The 20603-nt window shown below is 40.4% G+C and overlaps 2 protein-coding genes and 1 non-coding gene across 6 annotated transcripts in view; 1 reads left to right on the top strand and 2 right to left on the bottom strand.

Annotated features, from left to right (window-relative positions):
• The window catches only part of UBAP2 (ubiquitin associated protein 2), a 145676-nt gene that overhangs the window by 62712 nt on the left and 62361 nt on the right, over positions 1–20603 (bottom strand). For 3 of the 4 annotated variants that reach the window (XM_062600148.1, XM_062600145.1, XM_062600147.1), the window contains exons 13-21: positions 19336–19610; positions 18633–18805; positions 17484–17694; positions 16183–16222; positions 13206–13389; positions 10623–10689; positions 8658–8853; positions 7273–7364; positions 6355–6405 (exon numbers count right to left, since the gene is read on the bottom strand). In XM_062600148.1, the coding sequence (XP_062456132.1) occupies positions 6355–6405; positions 7273–7364; positions 8658–8853; positions 10623–10689; positions 13206–13389; positions 16183–16222; positions 17484–17694; positions 18633–18805; positions 19336–19610 (1289 nt within the window). The remainder of the gene's footprint in view (positions 1–6354; positions 6406–7272; positions 7365–8657; positions 8854–10622; positions 10690–13205; positions 13390–16182; positions 16223–17483; positions 17695–18632; positions 18806–19335; positions 19611–20603) is intronic. The other variant, XM_062600146.1, reaches the window with a different exon arrangement.
• On the top strand, positions 814–1440 carry LOC134153389 (interferon-like). The gene has a single exon (XM_062599554.1). It carries the CDS (start codon positions 862–864, stop codon positions 1438–1440), a length of 579 nt encoding a protein of 192 aa, XP_062455538.1. The 5' UTR covers positions 814–861.
• Positions 19131–19214, bottom strand: LOC134154031 (small nucleolar RNA SNORD121A). Its single transcript, XR_009961315.1, has one exon. It is a non-coding gene; the product is annotated as a small nucleolar RNA SNORD121A (small nucleolar RNA).

The raw sequence follows: 20603 nt of genomic DNA, 5'->3' as shown, positions 1-20603 counted from the left end.
CGCCCGGCCACAGACGCACCACCACATGCAAGGGCACCAGCACAAACACCAACAATGCCTCCTCAAGCACCACAACACGCGCACGCACGCACACACGCACCAACCACCGTGACATACAAACACGCTGAAAGGGAGCGCACGAGCCCTGCCACCCTCATGCCCGCACAAACTCAAAGCTCAGCTGCACGAGGCACCGAGACACCTCCTCTAACGCAACCGGCCCTCTGCAACAGGCCGCAGCGCGCACCTCCCAACGTTCTCCCAAAACACGGCACGCAGCAACCCTTCCAGAGCATCAAGAGCTCCCATACACTAAGAGCACAACAAAAGCAACAGGCATGCTGAAAGCAAAACCAGCACCACCAAGACGCGCACATGACATCAAGACCACAGAGCTGGCGAGGCTGGGAAATTCAAACGCACACAGCGGGCACACCACCACAACGGCAAGGCGAAAGGGAAACGCTCAAACACACACACCCCCCACCACAGCTGCCCCAAAGGCCCCCGCCACTGCCACTTCCACTTCCCCCGCGGAAACACAACAGCACAACAGCCAGCCTCCCCGACGGCACTGCCCCCAAAACACCAACCACAGCACCGCGGAAGCACCACCATCGCCCTACGGCGCACCGCGCACCCGCAAGACTACTTCCCCAGAAAACCACAAACGCCAACAAAGCCACAACCAAAACTGAAAACGACAGCAGGAAATTCTCCGCAACTGGAAAACGGCAAAGGGAAACGCGCCGCACCAAATAAAGCCGGACGCGACGCGCAGCCTCAAGCACACCACTCGACACCACCACCACGGCTGACAAGCCTGCTGCATCGCACCTCCGGACAACTCTACACACCACCATGGCAGCGCCCGCAGCACGACACCCCTGCCTGTGGCACGGCGCCACGCTGCTCCTGCTCCTCCTGCCCGCTCTCGGCACTGCCCTCCGCTGCGCCAACCTTCGCACCCAGCAGACCACCTTCAACTGGGACAGCCTCCAGCTCCTCCTCGCCATGGCTCCTCGCCTGACACACACCTGCGCCCAACAGGACCCAACTTTCCCCTTCCCCAACACCCTCCTCACAATCCAGGACCCACAACAAGCCACCGCCGCCATCCTACGCATCCTCGACCACCTCTTCACCACTCTCAGCAGCGAAAACACCCCCGCCCACTGGGACGCGCAAGCGCACCAACAGCTCCTCAACCAGCTCCACGACCAAATCCAACACCTCCAGCAATGCCTCCCGGGCGCCGGCAGGGATTCCAAAACCCGAGTGCCTCTCACCCACCAGCTCAGCATCGCCACATACTTCCGGCACATCCAGAACTTCCTGCGCACGCACAACCACAGCCCCTGCGCCTGGGACAGCGTCCGCATCGAAGCTCAAACCTGCTTCCAGCGCATCCACAACCTCACCCGCATCATGGCGGATTAGACACAACCCCTCCTCACCACAACCGACCACCCACGCAGCCCTCACCCTACACCTGCCCCTCACCCTCAGACGGTCGCTCCCATGGCACCCTCCTCGCATCACCCCGCAACACCCACACCATCCCGCCTCCACCACCGCCTCCACCACGCAGACTCCAGCAGCATCGTGAACACCCACAGCCACGCTCGGGCACCCTGCCCACCAACGTCGCCCCGCGCACCTCGACCCCACGCCTCCTCCCACACAGGACACCACCGATGGCAAACACAGAGGCCACGTCCACAGACCCAGCCCCAACGCGAGACACCCGCTACTTCCTGCTCTGCACTCACCACGCCCCTCAACAACGGAAACGCCTGGTGCCACCAACTTGCCCACACACTCACGCACCGCTCCAAAAAGTACCCCTCCGCTTATTTATTTAACTTATTCTATTTAGTCTGATAAGTGTACCCCTCTATTTATTTAACTTATTCTATTTATTCTGATAAGCGTAGCCCTCTATTTATTCCTTCTATTTATTCGAGGCAAATAAAGACCTTTTGTAAAAACTTGAGCGTCACGGGCCTCACAGAATCTCAGCACGACCCTTCCAGTGGGAAGCCACCGCCAGGCATCACCTGCTCCAACACTCTTCTCCAAACACCTCGCACCACGGCGGGGGGCTCACCTCCGTCTCCAGAGGAGCCGGGGACGGGACACCCCCTGTACGGGGACAGCGGCTTGCGCCACCCCACGCGCAAGACCTTGCACAAACCCGTCTTTATGCTCAGCCGCTTGTCGCACAAGCTGCACACACGCTTTCATGGTGTGCACTTTTTTGTGCTCACGCAGTACCCACATCTTTCTGTGTGCTATGGACTACCCTCACCCAGGAAATCAGTGTATTTCAAGAACTGATCAATACTCTCATGCTGGAAAGAGTACTCATTTATTTATATTTTTTTTCGTTAGTTTTATTTGAGAAGGTTTAAAAATATAAGTATCTTTTATTGAAAACTTACCTTGTCCAAAATAATAAGTTGTCCGTATTTGAAGGCACAGTCTGCCCCAACGTTCATAGCCAACTATTCTGCCCATGCTATGTACCCTCCAGCAGAAACCTCTCCCTCCTTATCAGCCTCACATAGGCCACAACAAGCAGCTCCACTGGGCCAGCTCCAGTGCTTCCCTCCAATAAACTGTAGCCTCACTGACACTCTCCCATAGTCACCACAGCATAGGTAAATGTACTCTGCTTGTCAACTGAAGACAGTAGAAACTCCAGATATTGACAAAGACATCATTACATCCTCTTCCTGAGCTCAGAAAGCCTGTACTTCGCCTGCTCAAATCTTTATAAATTCACTCTGGATGTATATTGTCCCATCAACTGGCCCCTCTTTTTCATTGCTGCTCTCTTCCGAAAGTGCTTTTTCTCTTAGCAGGATGTAAAACCAGCAACATCCAGATCCTCACTTCATCTCCTTCACTATCCTCTTTGAGTGTACAATGAGCAAAATCTACAACCATATCCTTGGCACAAACCTTCCCAACATCCCACAGAAGAGTAGGGGCCAAATGGGGGATCACAAACATGCTCCTGGCTTCCAACAGCTCTAGACAGATGGCAATTTGTCCCAAGTAGGAGGTACACTCAGCCTTTTAAGTCTCCCCCAAGGAAGGTGGCACTGGGCACCCACCTACCCTGACTGTCACCTAGCAAAGCCTACAGCTCTCATATCTCCACCCCTGCTGCTCACATACACTGTGTGCACACCCAGGCCACAGTTCACATCTTTACTCCCATGCTTCATGTCCTGCACATCCACTTGCTGAGAAGGCAACACTTTCTCATGGTCCAAATATAGTTCATCCCTTTGTATTTAACTAATTCTTCCCAACATGCCTCATATACTCCTCTTTTCAGTAAAGTTATCATCACTTTTCTATTTTTGCAGAGAAAGCGTCTAGTGTAGAACCAAGAAACCTATTCCTAATATTTTTTTGAATATTGATCAATATAATTTTTATTATTTTTATTATAGGTTTTTTTTTTGTTTTGTTAAATCTTAATCTAATATGCCCCTTTTTTCTGTTTCCTTGCTTCTCCTGTTTCTCTGCCTCATATTCATCAAGGCAAACATTTTGTCCATAGGTTTAAGTTTTGGATAGTGTATACGTGTGTGGGGCAGGGGAGGTTCAACTTTAACATCAATTTTCCTAATTCATCATGGAATCTCTTATTTGCTTTTAATAACTTCATCTCAATTTATGTAATTGCTGTATTTTTTCAGCCATCCATTACTTCTCCGGAAGTGATATCAAGTTGTCATATCTTCATTTAGCCAGGTCTTTCCTTTTTTTCCAACATGGAGTTATCTGCTCTCTCTGGAACTTTTCCAGGTTTCAGAACTTTTGCTAGGAAAAAAGACATCCCCCAAAATCTTCAATAACACTTCTTCATCACTTATTTCCAAGTCATTGCATCCCAGTTATAGGGGACCCTGATTTAACACTATCTACCAAATATATGGACAACTTCCCAATAACAGAATGGCCTGTTGTTCATTTTTATCTTGTAATACAGACATGAAGGTTCTTCTGAAGCAAAAGAATAGTATCTCTTTCACAGTTTTGTTTTTCCTCATTGTATGAAATATTTCATCTTTTTATCATTATCTAATACTTGAGTTTTTGGTCTCAATTTTCATTTCTTCCAGCAATTTTTGTCCTGTTATTTTCTTCCACTATTTTCTGTAATTCCTAGCTTCTGAATTATGTCCACTATAAGCAATACTTCTCAGGTTTTTCTTTTTAAATGCATTGATAGCTGTTTTTACTTCGTACCATAAAGAAGATTTTAGTATAGCATTAATTCATTATCTGTTCTCAATAAGATTTTTCATTTTAACTTTTTCTTCCAACTTGAAGAGTTGACCCTAGCTTCATCATTTCTTCTAATTTGATCATTTCTTTTAACTTGAAGTGTTTCATCTCTAGCTACATCATTATTATTTTTGCCTATTCCTTCTTTGATTTTTAGTCCACAGAATAATTCCTCATTTTCAGATGATGTTAATTGGAGAATTCCTATTTGGTGCATATCACATCTGAATTCAGAAACAGTCATGTAATATTTTTAAATTCCAGCATGATGCAGCACTGATGTATAACTCTAGTCTGACTGACTTAGTATTTCACAGTAACAATGCATTTTCCCCAATGCATCCTAGAGGGAAGAGTTAAGGAACACTAAAACCTATCATACCTGTACAATTTAGCATCCTGTAGACAAACACAGTCAAGAATGGCAAACTCTGCTTCACTGGAACAATTATAAAAAACCACTCAAAATCATTCAACTTTGAGCTCCCAGAGAAAAGCCAATTAGAAGTCTACAGGCTACCATTTCCATGTGCCTTCTTATTATATGTTATTTTAGAAATATCATATACACGTTTAAGTATCAATCCTTCTGTTTCCTCTTGTTCACCCTTAACTCTTGGGCTTGAATGGGCTCGAGGCAATTAACAAATTTCTTTTCTCCATGTGCTTTGCTGCATCAGATTTAGAGTTATCTACTTGCTTTTTTTCCTCCATTTACTGCCACCACCTGTAAATAACCTCCATAATTACCAGTTCCTGCACCCTCAGAACCAAACTTGCCCACCCAAGTAGTACAGTCTGCTGGCATGACCCTGTGAGACAGCTACAGGTACAAAGTTCTCCTGCCCAGAAAACAGTGCACAATTCAGCTAACAGATGTGAAACGTAGGCTGATAAAAGCTAAGCCGCTCTGCTAGAAATTGCTTCATCTCCTACCAATGTAACCACAAAGATACAGTCCTGCCTTCCCAAGGATGGCCCAACATTTTACATGTCATTCTAGTCTTATGCCCTTCAGCCAGTGGCATACTTCCCAAACCTTCTGCGTTTCTGGGGCATCCAGGATGTCCAAGAAAAAATTCCCCTCCTAAGTTGTCTGAACCCATCTGTGCATTGTGGTGTTAAAGCTGCGGTACCACATGACCTCCACCTGGAGTTATCTGTTCACCACTTTCAGAAGCCTGCCCAGTCTGAAGGTTGCATCTTCCCAGCCCCAGAAGAACGGCCAATATGTTGTTACTTATCAAACTCTCTGAAAGAAAATACCATTCGTTTTAGTAGATAATTCTTCCAAGAATTATGCCTTCATCAGGTTAAGATCTTCACAGATGTGCTTTCTCTTCTCCCTCACCCTCAATTCTTTTTTTCTCGCTCTTCCCAGGATGACCAACCAAACAGGAATTTGTCTGGGACATCCCTCTATTCCTTTCGACTCTGAATCTTTAGCTCCTTTCAGATTCCACATGGAAGACCTGTTATTGACTTGACTCTTTCTGACTGCAAAATTCATTCAGTGCTACCTCTCTCCAGATTGCTGTTTATAGCTCCAATTCTGCCCCTATAAACACAGCGCATCACATAATCCCCTTATTTTTCTCAGGTGCACATGACCAAACTTTCCAAGTTCCTGACTCCAATCTTCTGGAAATAAAATCCTTACCTTTCCAGAAACTATGCTGAGATTCTTTCTGACTCTATCTAGAAGCTCAGCTTCTCTCATATGCAGTTCAACCTTACTCATTGCTAAGAGGAAAAGCCCACACTCAAGATTTCAAAGATGTTTGAAAAGATCTCATATTGCTGTGACAATCCAAGTAAAAGTTCTCCACTCAGTAGCAGAAAGTATTTCAGTATGTTTACAGAATTTGCAGGATGGACAAATGCAGGTGGCAACAATCATTCTTTTTAAATTTACACCACCTAGAAAAACTCTGTTTGTGGATGATCAACCAAACAGAATATACAATCACCATCAAGTTTGTATTGAATAGAGGCCAACTCTGAAGATATCTTGTTTAAAATGAAGAAGTCAAGCCATTTACTTACCATTGGCAGCCTGGATTGAAGCATCTGGAGATCATCATAACCATAAATCTGCTTAAAGACAGATAAAAAATACAACATCATTATAACACTTTTCTCTAACAATGACTGATTTGGGGTTTTAAACTGAGCTTGATCTAGGTCCAGCCCATTTTGAAGGTGCAAAGTGCATGTCACATCGTGCTATCAAGATGCAGTGTAGGATTTTAAGGCTAGTATAGCTTAAAATGGCTTGTCACCCTAATATTATTTTTCAGTGACAGCAGTCCTCTGAACAGCACTTAACTATCCAGTCTTCAATACTGTTTTCACAGATGTGTCATTCAACAACTATTGAAAAATCTACAAGGCATTCAGATCTGGGAGTAAATGCAATCAATCCTTCTCAAAATATGATGATTTAAGATTTAGTGAGAAGGCCACAAAGCAGTCACATGATCCCTCAACATTGGGTGAGACGAAGGAAAACATCAGAATAAAACTTCTGATTTGGAAAACAAGCAAATGAAAAGATACTGAACCTAGTCAGATATCAGGAAGCTATGTGCAATCTTCCAAAGCAGGCAGACAGGACATAGCACATTTCAAGCACTACAACAAACCTACTTCAGTAAGACGAACCTGAACGATTCTAATTTGACTAAAAGAGCCTAAAACCTGATTCCATTGAAAACCATAGTAAAATGCATATTCAGCTTCAACAGTAGTCAAATCAAGCCTGTTTTGAAATTCATAATCAACAGTAAACTCCCACTGAACGCATTTCACATACTCTTCAGCACCTGGAATAGGGATCCTAGATGGAACATGTGCTAACACAAATGCCTTGGCATAGACAGCAGCAGGTCTAGAGGGCTTACTTGCAGCAAAGGCTAAATTAATTAATGACAAATTAATGACAAATACAATTAAATTGCTTACTGGGTAGGCAGGCAGAAGTCCTCCAGGTCCCACAATATACTGGTTATGCAGCAAGGGTGGTACACCTTGGGGCAAGTTTGGGGGAGCTTTGCCTGTAGAACCAAAATACAGATACTTTAACAAGCCTTTAAGGGAAGAAGGGAAAAAAAAAAAAAAACAAAGAAAGAAAAAATAAAAGGAGGGAGTCAGCCTTGAGACAATAGAGCTCATGAGCCCTAACATATGCATTATCACAGCTTCTAAAGAGCAGAGTCGCACAGAAGACTTTAGTGTTAGTTAATGAAAATGCTTAAAATAGAGTGAGGAATTTGACCCATACCTCAAGTAAGGGAAAGCACAGATTGCTTTAGACCGAAAACAACAGTATCAGAGAACAGTCGGATTTTGTAGTTAACTTCATCTGAGAAGATTACAAGAATTATAGAAATTTCTCCTTTCCTTGGACCTCTCTTGAAGGTAAAACGTAGGTATTGTTCTCAATCTAAGACAGCAAATTCTCTGCTCTAAATTTCTGCTGTGTCCACACATTCCTCCCTTGTCCCCATCAATAGAAACTAATAAATGTTGTCAGTATACTTTCTGTGGGTGACTTACTGCATTCAAGAAAAGCAAAGAGAAGGCGGCTGAGGCAGTTTCAATAGCATTCATGAAGCAGTACTAAGACACAGAGGAGTAAAAATACACTTTGTCTGGCCAGTTATCAGATGCTTCTCTTAAAAAATGTGGGAAGGGGAAAAGAAGAAATCTTTGTGTTTGATCTTAGTACTTAAATCATTACTTTCTCTCCACAGGATTTTCTTTTAGTTGTTTAAGTCGATCAGAGAAACAACAGGGCAATTTAGCATTGTTCCCACTTCAGTGCAAGAAGCCTTGCCACCTTTCTCTATGGATATCCTTTTCAAAAGCAGTATTTGTTGTGGCATGACCCAGACATCAGATACCTTCTTTACTTCTGTAAGTGTCGCAGCAGGGATGTGACATATGATAATGAGGACACTGCAGTGTATTTTGATACTGCCAGATAAACTGAAGTCACAGAGAAGACTGAAATTAAAGCAAATGTGAACTCACACCAAGAGCTGATCACAACCTAGAATACTTTGTCCAGAAAACTGGACAAATTTGCTAGTCCAAAACTTACAAAGTCAGAGTTGCTCTAGTGTCTATTTATAAAGCTCTTTGGGGATAGAATGTGCTATATAAATGCTACATAACACCCTAACAAATATTTCAAATATACAAAAGCAGGCAACTTTATTTTATAAGCATGATGAAAATGCTAGCCAAGACTGGATTTCTTAGCGTAGTTATTGCTGGTGAGATGCTCAGCTGACAACCCTGCTGACTGAAGTCCTCTATCCACGTGATCTGTTAATACTGCGAACCTGAAGATACTAAGGGAGCTGCCCGTGTAGTAGCAGCTGGTATAGACACACTGGTAACGCTCAGGCCAAGGCTGTTTGTAGTGTTCATATTGCTTGCCATGCTGACAACCGAAGAGGTGGTGCTAGTGGCTGAGGTTGAAGCAGTTGAAAAGGTTGTTGAGGGCTGGAGCGAAGTTGTGTTCTCAACACTAGTGTGCTAGAAAGGAGACAAAAAGAATGAGGATCACAGAGCAAATAAACCACAGCAGAAGATGCTGGGAGAAAACAAACAACGTTTTAAACAGCAGCAGCACATGGAAGAGAATGTGCAATATTATATGCATTATCTGCGTATCAGGCAAGCAACTAAGTTGCATGCTTGCAATTTTTTCTCTTAAGTGTTCAAAGAAAACTATTACTAAGAATTAAATTTGAATAGCTATATCCATCACAAAATTATATTACAATAACTCAAATGTCCCTCTATTGCATTATTTCTTGCCCTTTGATTGCATACTCCTTTAAGCTAGTACTTGTTATTTTAAATAAACTCTTATGTTCTTCTAAAAGACAGTATTTGTTTCAAAAATAAAATAGAACATTGCTATCAAGATTTCCTCAAGATATTTGTGGAAATTAAAACTACAAAGCCCTATAATATGATCAACATGGTAAACTGAAACACAGACCACATACATGAACATGTATCAGATACAGGAACATGTGAGTATAAAGGAGTTCCTGGATTGAAACCAGCACAATACAGTGCCTTAACCGTAAGCTGATCATAGAATCATAGAATCGGTAAGGTTGGAAGGGACCTCTGGAGATCATCTAGTCAAACCTCCCTGCTCAGCAGGGTCACCTAGAGCATGGTAGACAGGGTTGCATCCAGGTGGGCCTTGAAGATCTCCAGAGAAGGAGACTTCACAACCTCTCTGGGCAACCTGTTCCAGGGCTCTGTCACTCTCCCAAGGAAGAAATTCCCCCTCACGTTCAGGCAGAACTGCCTGTGCTTCAATCTCTGCCCATTGCCTCTTGTCCTGTCACACGGGACAACTGAAAAGAGTAGGTCTCCATCCCCTTGACACCCTCCCTTCAGGTACTTATACACATTGATAAGATCCCCCCCAGTCTTCTCTTCCCCAGGCTGAAGAGGCTCAGACCTTCGATCATTTTTGTAGCCCTATGATGGACTCTCTCCAGTGGCTCCATACTTGCAAAACAGTATCATCAGTTCACAGTAGCCAAAACAACTTTGACCGCAGGAAAGAAGCATATTTGGATAAATGAATTTTTAAGATATATACTCAGTATGGACGGAACATTACAACTGAAATACAGATATTAGGAAAAGACATGCTTGGAGTAACTTATTTGTGCGCTCTGATGGGATCTGTACAGAGGTATCCCATCACAGAACTTCCACGCAGTGTTCCTTTCATTTAAGTTTGTGCAACCTCATCCAGAGCACCCTATTCAACACTATTTACTTGTTATCTCAAATGCATTAAATACACAGGTAACAGCAATATCACGTGGTAAATTTTAAAATAACCTGTTAAGAGACATTTGTCATTACATGCATCATGCATGTACTTGTACTTTGCCAGTTAACATCTTCAGTGAAGGCTGCTGACACTCCGTATTTTGGAACGGTTTCCCAGAGCCACTTTTAAAGATTATTTTAAATATACTTGCTACAAGAAATTCTTTCTTTACTCTCTCCCCCTGCCTGGAACGGAAAGTTCCTCTGCAGTTGTGCAACAGGCAAATCTCTGTAAGTTATTCTCGATGGAGTACAAATCACAAGTAGCAAAGACAACCTTTTTGCCACTAGAGGGCTGGCAGTCTTCCTTCTCCCCTGAGATAAAGCTCATCTCAGTTCTTGGTGTACTGGGAGACAATGAGAATTGAGAGAAGGTCTTAACCATCAGATAAACTGACTACATGCCAAACATCTGTTGAAACACAAAGAGAACTTACTGCATGTGATGTGCTTGAAGACAACACTGAGGCAGGGGAAAGGCTGCTCTGATGATTGGAAAGGGAGCTAGAAAGAAATTGTAAAGAATTAGTACAATTAATTTATATCCTAGACCCAGCTTATATCTTAAACACGTATATAAAATATATGGACAATCTTTCCTTTAACTATTTTCTTACTATCTACGGCTTAGTGTAAAATTTTTAAGTGCATAGTCAACCATTATTTACAACATGAAATGAACACAGTCTGTCAAAAGATCACGATAACATGCTAATACCTGACCACATTGCAAGAAATGTTGTGATAAAAATCTAAAACGCTACTCATTCCTATTTATCAGTTTACTATATTTTTTAAAAATCAACAATTGCTTCAAGAATTACAAAGCAATGACTCCAGGACATTTGATGGCCAAAACCAGAAGAGTACACCAGAAGAAGGTCCACAGGACACATGGGTTGTTTCTCATTCTTTCCCTGAGCAACTGTTACTGGTTGCTACTGGAAACAATTACATGGTGAGGCAGTGCTTTGTTTTGACTCACTAGAGTGTTTCTGATCATTTAATCTGCATAATATTTGTTCAATTAATTAAAACTATAGAGTATTTGCCCCATAAGCCTGCCAACAGCCCCAACACTTTCTTGGAAGACAAAGATTAAAAAAAACAGCAAACAAAGATAATCTGTGAAAGCAGGAAAATTGGACTACTATAGCATCTGGAAATTCAATCAAGTCCCATTCATACTGCTACACTCCCCCCCAAAGCCATTCCCTCATTTAAAACATGAATAAGAACAACCAGTTCAGTTGTACACTGGAAAAAGGTTCAGTTGTACACTGTAAAATGCCAAAATAAAGAATCCATTACTAAAGGACATCCTCAGACAACTTAAATTTTAGGAAGCAAATCTAGTCTCAGCATCACCTTTTTCCCTAGTAGAGTATGCCTGTAAACTTGAGGCAGTAACAGCAGCACCAGTTCTCATCTATAATCCAAAGACCATTAATGTCTCCTTGAAAGATGGCTGAAATCGGTTCTTAAATATTTACATTGACGAAAGTTATACCTTACTTTCAATGTCAAAAACAGAGTTTTCATAGTATGATATCGAATAAAAAGAATAAACATTGAACAAAGCCAACCATCACACAATGACTTAAAAAGTGGGCTGTAACCGTTCCTGTATTTGCACGTTCACTTCAAAATATCTATGGTTTGGTGTTCAGCAAGCTCCTCTTCAAGTGAAGCAAGAGAGATCCTGAACACAACAAATATTTTAGTATTTTCCATGGAAATAGCCATAAGAAAATACAGCAGTGTTTATAATAAAGTTTCAGACTAAACAATATGCCCTAATTTAAGAGCAGACAGTTCTGTCAGTTGGTCAAGGTGAGGGTCTAGTGCAAGTCTTGGAAGTTTCACAGATTCATTTCACTTTCAGTCTTTAAAACTGTTCCCCATCTGTAGGAATCAGGATGATAGGACTTCAGGTAGCAAGCAAAGAAATGGTTTTAGTACCTAAAACATTCCCTCACCCACATATCACTCTTCTAAGCAGCCCTAATTCATTACCTGACCTATAGCAGAGGCTCAGATAAGAGCTGTCAGCATAATAGTCATACATGCTTGGAATTCAGGCATCATCTTTTCATGTCAGTAAGCATCTGTCCCACAGCATCAACACTCCAACCAAAATTTCAATCAATATTAAAAGTCTTTCAAAAAATGAAAATTCAGAGAGGTGATGTTTCTAATGTGAATGGAACAACTCTCACTATTTGATATATTCACAATTCTGTTCAACAGAAAACACTTATGGTATAAAGGGTATCAACCATGCCTGGGAAACAGAGAAAAACTTGTGATATCCCATATATTTTTTGGAATAGCCAAACACAGAACAAAGGTCAGTGTTAAAAACTTAACCAACCAGTACATCCTCAGGATGTCACATGCCTGAGGACAGAGCTCAAGTAACAGGTTCTGAAAAACAAATAGATAATGTAAACGAGCTAAGCTGTGCTGAATGCACTTCCAAGAGCAATAGTCTGCTATTTGGAAGTGTCATAAGGAAAAGCCTTAGAAGAATCCACACATTGTCCCTACGGGAACATTTCAGTTTTTTAATTTTAAGAAATATAAACATGAATGAAACTACAATGCTTAAAATCAGCAAGGAAGTAAACTGTTAAAGAATGATTTCAGATCTATAATACCAAACAAATAGCAGGCACTGCAGACAAAACAGGAAAAAGGAAAAAAAAAAAAAAAAAAAAAAAAAAGTGGGGGATCAATTAACTAACTGGCATAAAATGGAAGTAGAAGCCCTTTGAAACACAAAGTTGTTTTCACACCATGAAAATTTGAGGGTAACAGCTGCTATATCATTAAGAGGGAGCCCAGGGCTTACACTTCACAGCCAGAAAGATCCTGTTCTCTTTGAATACCTCTCCTAATTTCAGTTAATGACAGAAAAGGGGACCATATTGTCTGACAGTCTCCCTACACAATCAGCCTTGTATTTACTCTCAGCCCAAAATTCAGCTCCTTTCAGTTTACCACCACTCCTGCTGTACCTGCTTAACTGGGACAGTGAGCTGTTGGCCAAATCACTGGACTGAGGCAAGCTGGGCAACGCTGCTGAGTGCTGTGATGCTGAAGGCAGAAGCGAAGCAGTGGTGGACACCACGCTAGGCAGTGAACCAGCAGAAGGTAGAGAGGGAGAGGGCTCTGTCTTAGACGCTGGAACTGATGAAGTAGCTGCAATAAAGTTAGAAAAAGGCATTCAGAGATGAATTCCAGCATACATAATATCCCAAGCTGGATTCAGAAACACAACGGTATTCTCCACTGGGTTTACAAAAAACATGGTTGAGAATCAGTAACAGTATCAAGAAGTCTCACTACTAAAGAAAATTCAGATAGCAACAGAACTATCAGTTTTTCCCTTCAAGCTTGTCATCTATAATAGATTTATGATTTTCACTGGTACATATGTAACAGAATACAGCCTTGTGCACTTCATCTCTCACTATTTGATTACTAGCTTTTGCCCACAATTCCGTCCACATTTTAAAGTTCCTTGCATTTGATTCCAGCCCCTTCCACAAAGGGAATTACACAGAGTCTTCAAGGCACTGCACAAATCTACTTTTGCCTCTACCCCTGCTTCTTCTCTTCTGCAGCACTATTCGAGTCTGAAATTTGGATCACTGGAGTGCGAGGGCACACAGTTCGGAGCACTCAGTCAAAAGTATAGAGTAAAACAACTTACAATAAAAAGGCCGCATCAAATATAGCATTAAGCACCTTTAAAGGCCAAGGAGTTGTCAAATACTGACTTACTTTATTTGACACCGACAACAAGAAACGCTTAACACTGAAGTTATATTTTTGGCCTATATATGGTAGAATCAATTTACCATAAATGTGCCTTTCCAGAGGATGACTAACTTTTATTAAGACACTGAAACACTCTACCATCCAGGATAAATCTCCTGCTGTTCCTATACTATTTTCTTTTGTCCTCTGAAGAACATAGAATTAGAAATACTCACTCACCAATAAAACTCAAGAAGTGAATTTAGCCCTGCCTTCTGCGGGACCATGCTTTCATACAACACCAGAGATCACTATCCAAGGGCTCAATCATTAACTTGTATGCTTGTGGGGATAAAAGTAGTCAACTTAAAATGCTCACCAAAAGCCAAATACATACTTGGAAGTTAAGCATCACTGCTCACATTATTCTTTTGGTTTTTTCCCTAAATGTCCCAAGTTAGGTTGCTGAATTGAATGCTACACTCAAAGAAATCAAGAGTTCTCAGCCTCAGTAATAGACATAAGGGTAACAGAACAGAGAAGGAAATAAAAGTGACAGAAGTGAAAGCACCATCATGAAGGAGACAACTAAATCACCCCACATCTCTTGGCAATATTCCTTTAAAAATAAATAAATAAATAAATAGACGTTAACCGCTCTCAATATATTTAGAGTGATTTGTTCACTTCCTGAAGTCAGAGTAGATGTCCCTTATTTATGGGAATGAATAATCAATTTCATTAAGAGACTTTTGCAAGATGCCTGGACATGAAGCACAATACCCCACCACCACCACCAATAAAAGAAAAAAAAGAAAAAGTCAGAAGTATCCGAAGTATAACAACAGTCATGTTTTGAATGACTCAAGCTTTAGAGAGGATGAAATCTGAATAGTAAAGAACAACAATAGCAAAGATGAGAGATGAAAAATACTATTAACTAAGGCTATTAGAAGCACATATAGAAAGATAAAGGTCAGTACTTTTACACGGTAATAAAGAAAGGTTAAAAATAATTAGGACACATGGAAGAAGGTGGATTCCAGCTTACAGGCTTGAGATATAGGAAAAAAACAGAAGTCAAAAGAGAACTGGCATAGAAAAAGGAACCAATTATGAAACTCTTACAAAATAACTACAAAAATATTAGAAATTCTTGGAACTGTTTTCCATACCAAAAAGGTATGTCCTGTAGTGAATTTCAACACCTTGTTTATTAATTCTGTACTTGAGAGCAAGAAAGTTTTCCATCTGAAAAGCTGTCTTACATATTACAATTTCTTTTAAGAGGTAAGTTAAACAGAATCTGCTGCTAAGAAAAAATATTGTTTACAGGTTTGAATACTCAAGTCCTTTCTACTCGTAAGTATAAATAAACAAGAAGTTGCCCCACTCTTGACACAACTGATGAGATGTTTAAGAGGAGGACAGATTTAAAATTGAAGTGCAGTAATTACAAAATAGATTAATTCACACTGCTGCCCTGAAAACTTCCATAAAGCTGCACATAAAGGCCCGAAGAGCAAGAACTGTATTTTAATTATTTTAACTCCAGGAAAAGAGCTATCAGGGCACTACAAGTAAAGCAGCACGCTAAAAACAAGCCAATGCAACGAAAACAATAATGCCTATATTGGAGCCAACACTGTAGTATTTTCACTCTACTGCAAGACAGTAAGCCACCCAGCAGAGGGAGCATGGAAGTTACCTTTATTGCTCACAGGGTTGCAACAAGGCATAAGTTGCACTACAGGCAGTAAGAGATACTTTAAAAGAATGTGGCTTTGTTGAATTACCACTACAGGCTTCCCAATGGGAACTGGAAAAATTAGTTAAAAATAGTAACAGATAGATAGATAGAGATATAGATTTAAAAATACACACACACATTTTTTTAATATGTACACACACATACACACAAATTTCAGGGAGAAAAATTAAAATTAAAAAAAAACACTGACAAATGTGGCAGCTTTTCTAACTCTAAGACTGCCTACGGTTGCACATTTGGGTATATATTTAATAGGGCTAATTTCATATATTGGTATTAGCCAATTAGCAAGCTTTATGTTCTTTGCAAGTACAAAATAAACTCAAATTGCTCAAAGATAAACAGAAAGAACGGTACAAAACCTTAAATCAGGTATCACTGCTACTACCGTGTGCATACCAAGTAGTGAGGACAGGTCAGAAAGAGAGTTCTGTGTATAATGGAGCTTTGTGAAAACTTACTGTCAAGAGTTGGCTGTGTTCGAACACCACTGTGCCCATTCTGTAAACAAAAGAGAAAAGAGTAAGTCACCTTACAGCGGTTTATTAAATTTTCAGACTGATTCACACATACAACATGCTTCATGCAAAATTCTATGTTCATTCTAAACTTAAAGACAATAAAGGCAGGAAATTAACTGCCTTTAACAAAACCACATAATAAAGTTGTCTCAAGTGCAAGGTGTCCTGAACAAACAGAACTCCACACACTGCCCAAACTATGCCCATCTGAAAGACTTTCCCATGTATGGTATACAACATAAACTGCAGGTTCACACCGATATGCAAGAAAGAGAATTGCGTTAACATATAGGAAATGGTTGTGCTTTTGATCTAATGCAACTCACAATTTTAACTATCCAAGTTACACAGAGACGCCAAAATGCCATTTTTTTCCATTGAAAGATAAGACTTGAGAAGCACCAGTTGTTTTTTGGATAACGCTGGAGTACAGAAGTGGATAGTCTATGCTTGATCCTCACCAGTACATACGAGCTAGTACAGAAGACAAGTTTGACTGAGCCATTACATATCAAAGGCCAGATGTAAAAAAAAAAAAAAAAAAAAAAAAAAAAAAAAAAACCTTAAATTCTCACAAGTTCCTTAAGCATTTAATAAATTAAATAACTAAATAAACCTACATTCCTTATACAAAGAGAGTAGGTGCTTTTGAATACTGAGAGAGAAAGAGAGAGAGAGAGAGAGAGAGAGAGAGAGAGAGAGAGAGCGCCTCTCCGTCCTAGATAAGATCTCCGATATGCTTTTTAAAATAAAACATGAAACTAATTCCCACTGGCGTTTAAATCTAACAGAAAGAATAATGCTGCAGGATCCACAAACAGTTTTAGATCCGTTTGCTAGGTGCCATATAAACTTAATAAATGATATTACCTTTGGACAGAAACTGTCAAGATACAGCAAAATATCATGACTAATATTTATATAGAGAGATGGTTCCTTTCTGAAAAGCTAAGCTTCAGGGAAGGAAACTCAACTAGAATGGTGTTACTAGGAAAAAAGGTCAGACAGCAATTTAAGATGTCAAAACCTGTAAGATCAGAGGCTACTGTATCCCAAATACAGTATGGCAAGAAAACGGCTACATGATAAGAAAAGAAAGAAAAAAGAACAGAATGGCTTGGGAATTAAAGATATCACTTGGTTTGGTTAAAAGTATTAAAATAGCAGAGTGATACAAGTCTAACGTATATAACATGAATATTTAAACTCTTTTGAAGGTCTTATTTCTGAAATTCACTCACCGTAACTGCAACAGGGGTTGATTCAGATGGAGCCATGGAGCTTTGGTACGCTATTCTACTATGCACAGAACTCTGGTCATAGGAGGACGTTGTTGTTACTGGGCTAGTGCTCTGGGATGAGCAGGTCAGACTGGAAGAGGTGATGGCAGAGGTTGTGTAGGTGGACTCCTGTACTGTATTGGATATTGTCAAAGAGGTATTCAAAGGATCACTGGAAAAAGCAAAAGTTATTTATCATCTTGGTAAACATCATCTCAAATACCTGCATGAAAATATCAGCTCCTATACAATTATCTAGAACCATGTAAGAGATGCTCAAATCCATATAATTTATATTAGAAATCAAAATAATGAGAAACCTGTAATTTTGCTTTCAGAGTTCAAGTATCATAATCCCACTTTTTTAAATAGGTCCACAGAAGTCTGGTATATGATGACACAGACCTGATCTCTTGCAATAGACTGTTACTTATAATATTATAATTCTAAGAATAAACTGCACAAAGGGGAAAAAATACTCTAAAAATATCCAAGACTTACTTTCTAAACAGCTTAAATCATTTTATGAACTATAGGTCAAAGTTCATTTTACAATATTTTTGAAAAAGTTTCTGGTAGTTTTTTACTGAAGTAAATTTTTTTAACATAGAAACAATAAGTGTTATTAGTATGGTTGTACTTATCATTGGCAATTTCAGCATTTAAGTTAGAGCTTCTGCATACTCTTTTCTCATCCTATAGGAACATTAGATCTGCAATCTGGTGCCAATTTATTGACACAGATAGATAAAAAAAAATCACCTCTCCTGGATCAGAAGTAGAAGAATTGGGGCTCTGAGGAAACAAACCCTCGAAAAGATTTGAAAAACAGGACAATTAAACATGAGAAAGTAATGCTGAAAAGGGCACTTGATTAAAAGTTTATTTACATCAGTGTTATCTCCAGCTTCTCACTCACTCATTCAAAGAGATTTTGATTGCCATTAGAAAAGAGATTCCTCCTTTAAGATGTCACCCACAGAAAACAGAGTCTTACAAGTCATTGTATTTCCCCGTTCCATTACATGATAACTTTGCCGTGACATTTTTGGCAAAAACCTGACCCTTGAAGAGAACACGTAAGAGTACACAAAGGGAACTCGCACGTACTTTACAGATTTTGAGTACAAGCTATTGTTGGTTGTCTGGCTGGTATTCTCGTTGCTTGAAGTTGATCCAAACTCTGGGAGTGCAGGCTCTGACCCAAACTCCAGAGCTCCAAACTGAACATTTAACCCCGTCACATCAGCTGATCCAGGCATCTCCACTGCAGAGGCAGGAATCTTAAGAGAGAGAGAGAAAAAAAAAAAAAAAAAAAAAAAGACGTAATTCTTTCATATACGCTAGCTAAAGCTATATGAAAATAAGATCTCCCCTTTCCTTTAACTACAGGCTTATTCAGTTACCATCTCAATGTTTGCTGCTAACTACATCTACTACAGCTTACATTGCATAAATTAACTATATTTTTTAACCTGAAATTGATTTATTGATTTTATGCCCTAATTTGGAGCTGAAAGAGTAAGCTATGCTATTCTGTAATTTCAAGGCATCATCCATGCTTATCCCCCTTCATCCAACATTTACCTTGTAGACACCACTAAGTCAATCCAAAATCACTCAGAACAATCATTTTCCACACAGAGCAATCAGGTATGTGCTTGGGAAAGACCACATCACTGTATTTTGGACTGTAAAACTATCTAGCTTAGAGTTTACTCCTTCTTAGGCAAGAAACAGACCACATGCTCTCTTCCTTCCCAGTAATTTACAGTGCATGTCTACAGAGGACTAGCTCCACTGAATTACACACCTTGGATGCCGGAGTTATCCTCCGCTTTTGTGGTTTCATCTGTTTCTGCTGGGTTTGATGGGCAGTCACTGCCTGGTTATCCATAGATATGCTGGGGAGCTGCAACATTTTGCTAACAGCTGTAGAGGCGTCTACTGGCGACGGCTCTCGGAGCTTCACCTGGGAGGAGAAGGACTCCAACCCAGGAGGAGGAACAGGGACTGCCTGTGTTTGTTGCTGCTGTCGTTGAGTCAGCTGGCTCAGAACTGGAGATGGTTCAGGCTGGGATTTGAAGTCTGGCCAGCATTTGGAAAAAGAAATACCAAAATTAAAGCATTAAAATCTGCTCTCAGAACATCTACTCTAATGTTGAGAACTAAGAGGGGCGGGGCGGGGGGCAGGACACACAACATAGTTTGCTGCTGTGGCACTCTTTATTTCACACAGTTTACAGCTATTATGTGTACCATCTCTTTCAGGTATCATCGCAAGTTTAACACTGCAGGTTACCATTCCAATAATAAAAGCCAACACGTGATTCCCCAAGTTTTGAGCTAACATTATTTAACCTTCTTTAAAAATATCAGAATGTATATTACAGTCACATAGTATTACCACATATTAGGCCTCAAAAAACAGCCAAACGCTGCAATTTTCACTACAGTTAACTGTGCCTCTAAATTTTGGTTACTTTCAAAGAGTCTGGAGTTGCCATTTAGAGGTACTATGAATTAGGATTTCCTGACTCTAAAAAGGAGATTCTCAGCACAAGCAAGAAGTCATCTATCATTCTAATCTGTGTGAAAGTCAAGAGATACTAGATATGGGCATTTTTTTCCAAGTCTTCCCTTTCATAGTTTTCAGATCGTGGAAGTCCAGCAATGGCTCAGAGCAGTGGCTAATAATCGTAAGAGATCCACAGCACTCACAATGTACAAGATTTGTATATTTAGCTGGTAAACTGCATTAGAAAGCAATTTAAAATGTACATAAATATTTTAGCAGCATTACTGTGTGCAAAAGATTATAACTGCTACCAAATTGGCTGCTTATCTATTTGGAAACATGCGTAGACACATGTAAACGCAAAATAGATACAAGACCTATCTTTCTTCACAGTGAGAGCACTGCCACAAGCTACATTGCCAAAATAAAGTTCATGCCATTTTTACCTCTATTTATCTTAATTTTACTCAATTAAATGAAAAATCTATACAGTTATGAAAAGACAAAATACATAATCTGCATCATTCTCAGGAAGTGTAGACTTGTACATGAAGAAAGAACAC

Source organism: Rhea pennata, chromosome Z, assembly GCF_028389875.1.
Source record: "Rhea pennata isolate bPtePen1 chromosome Z, bPtePen1.pri, whole genome shotgun sequence".
Classification (NCBI taxonomy): Eukaryota; Metazoa; Chordata; class Aves; order Rheiformes; family Rheidae; genus Rhea; species Rhea pennata.
The sequence above is the reverse complement of the archived record's forward strand: the minus strand, read 5'-3'. Positions and strand labels throughout refer to the sequence as shown.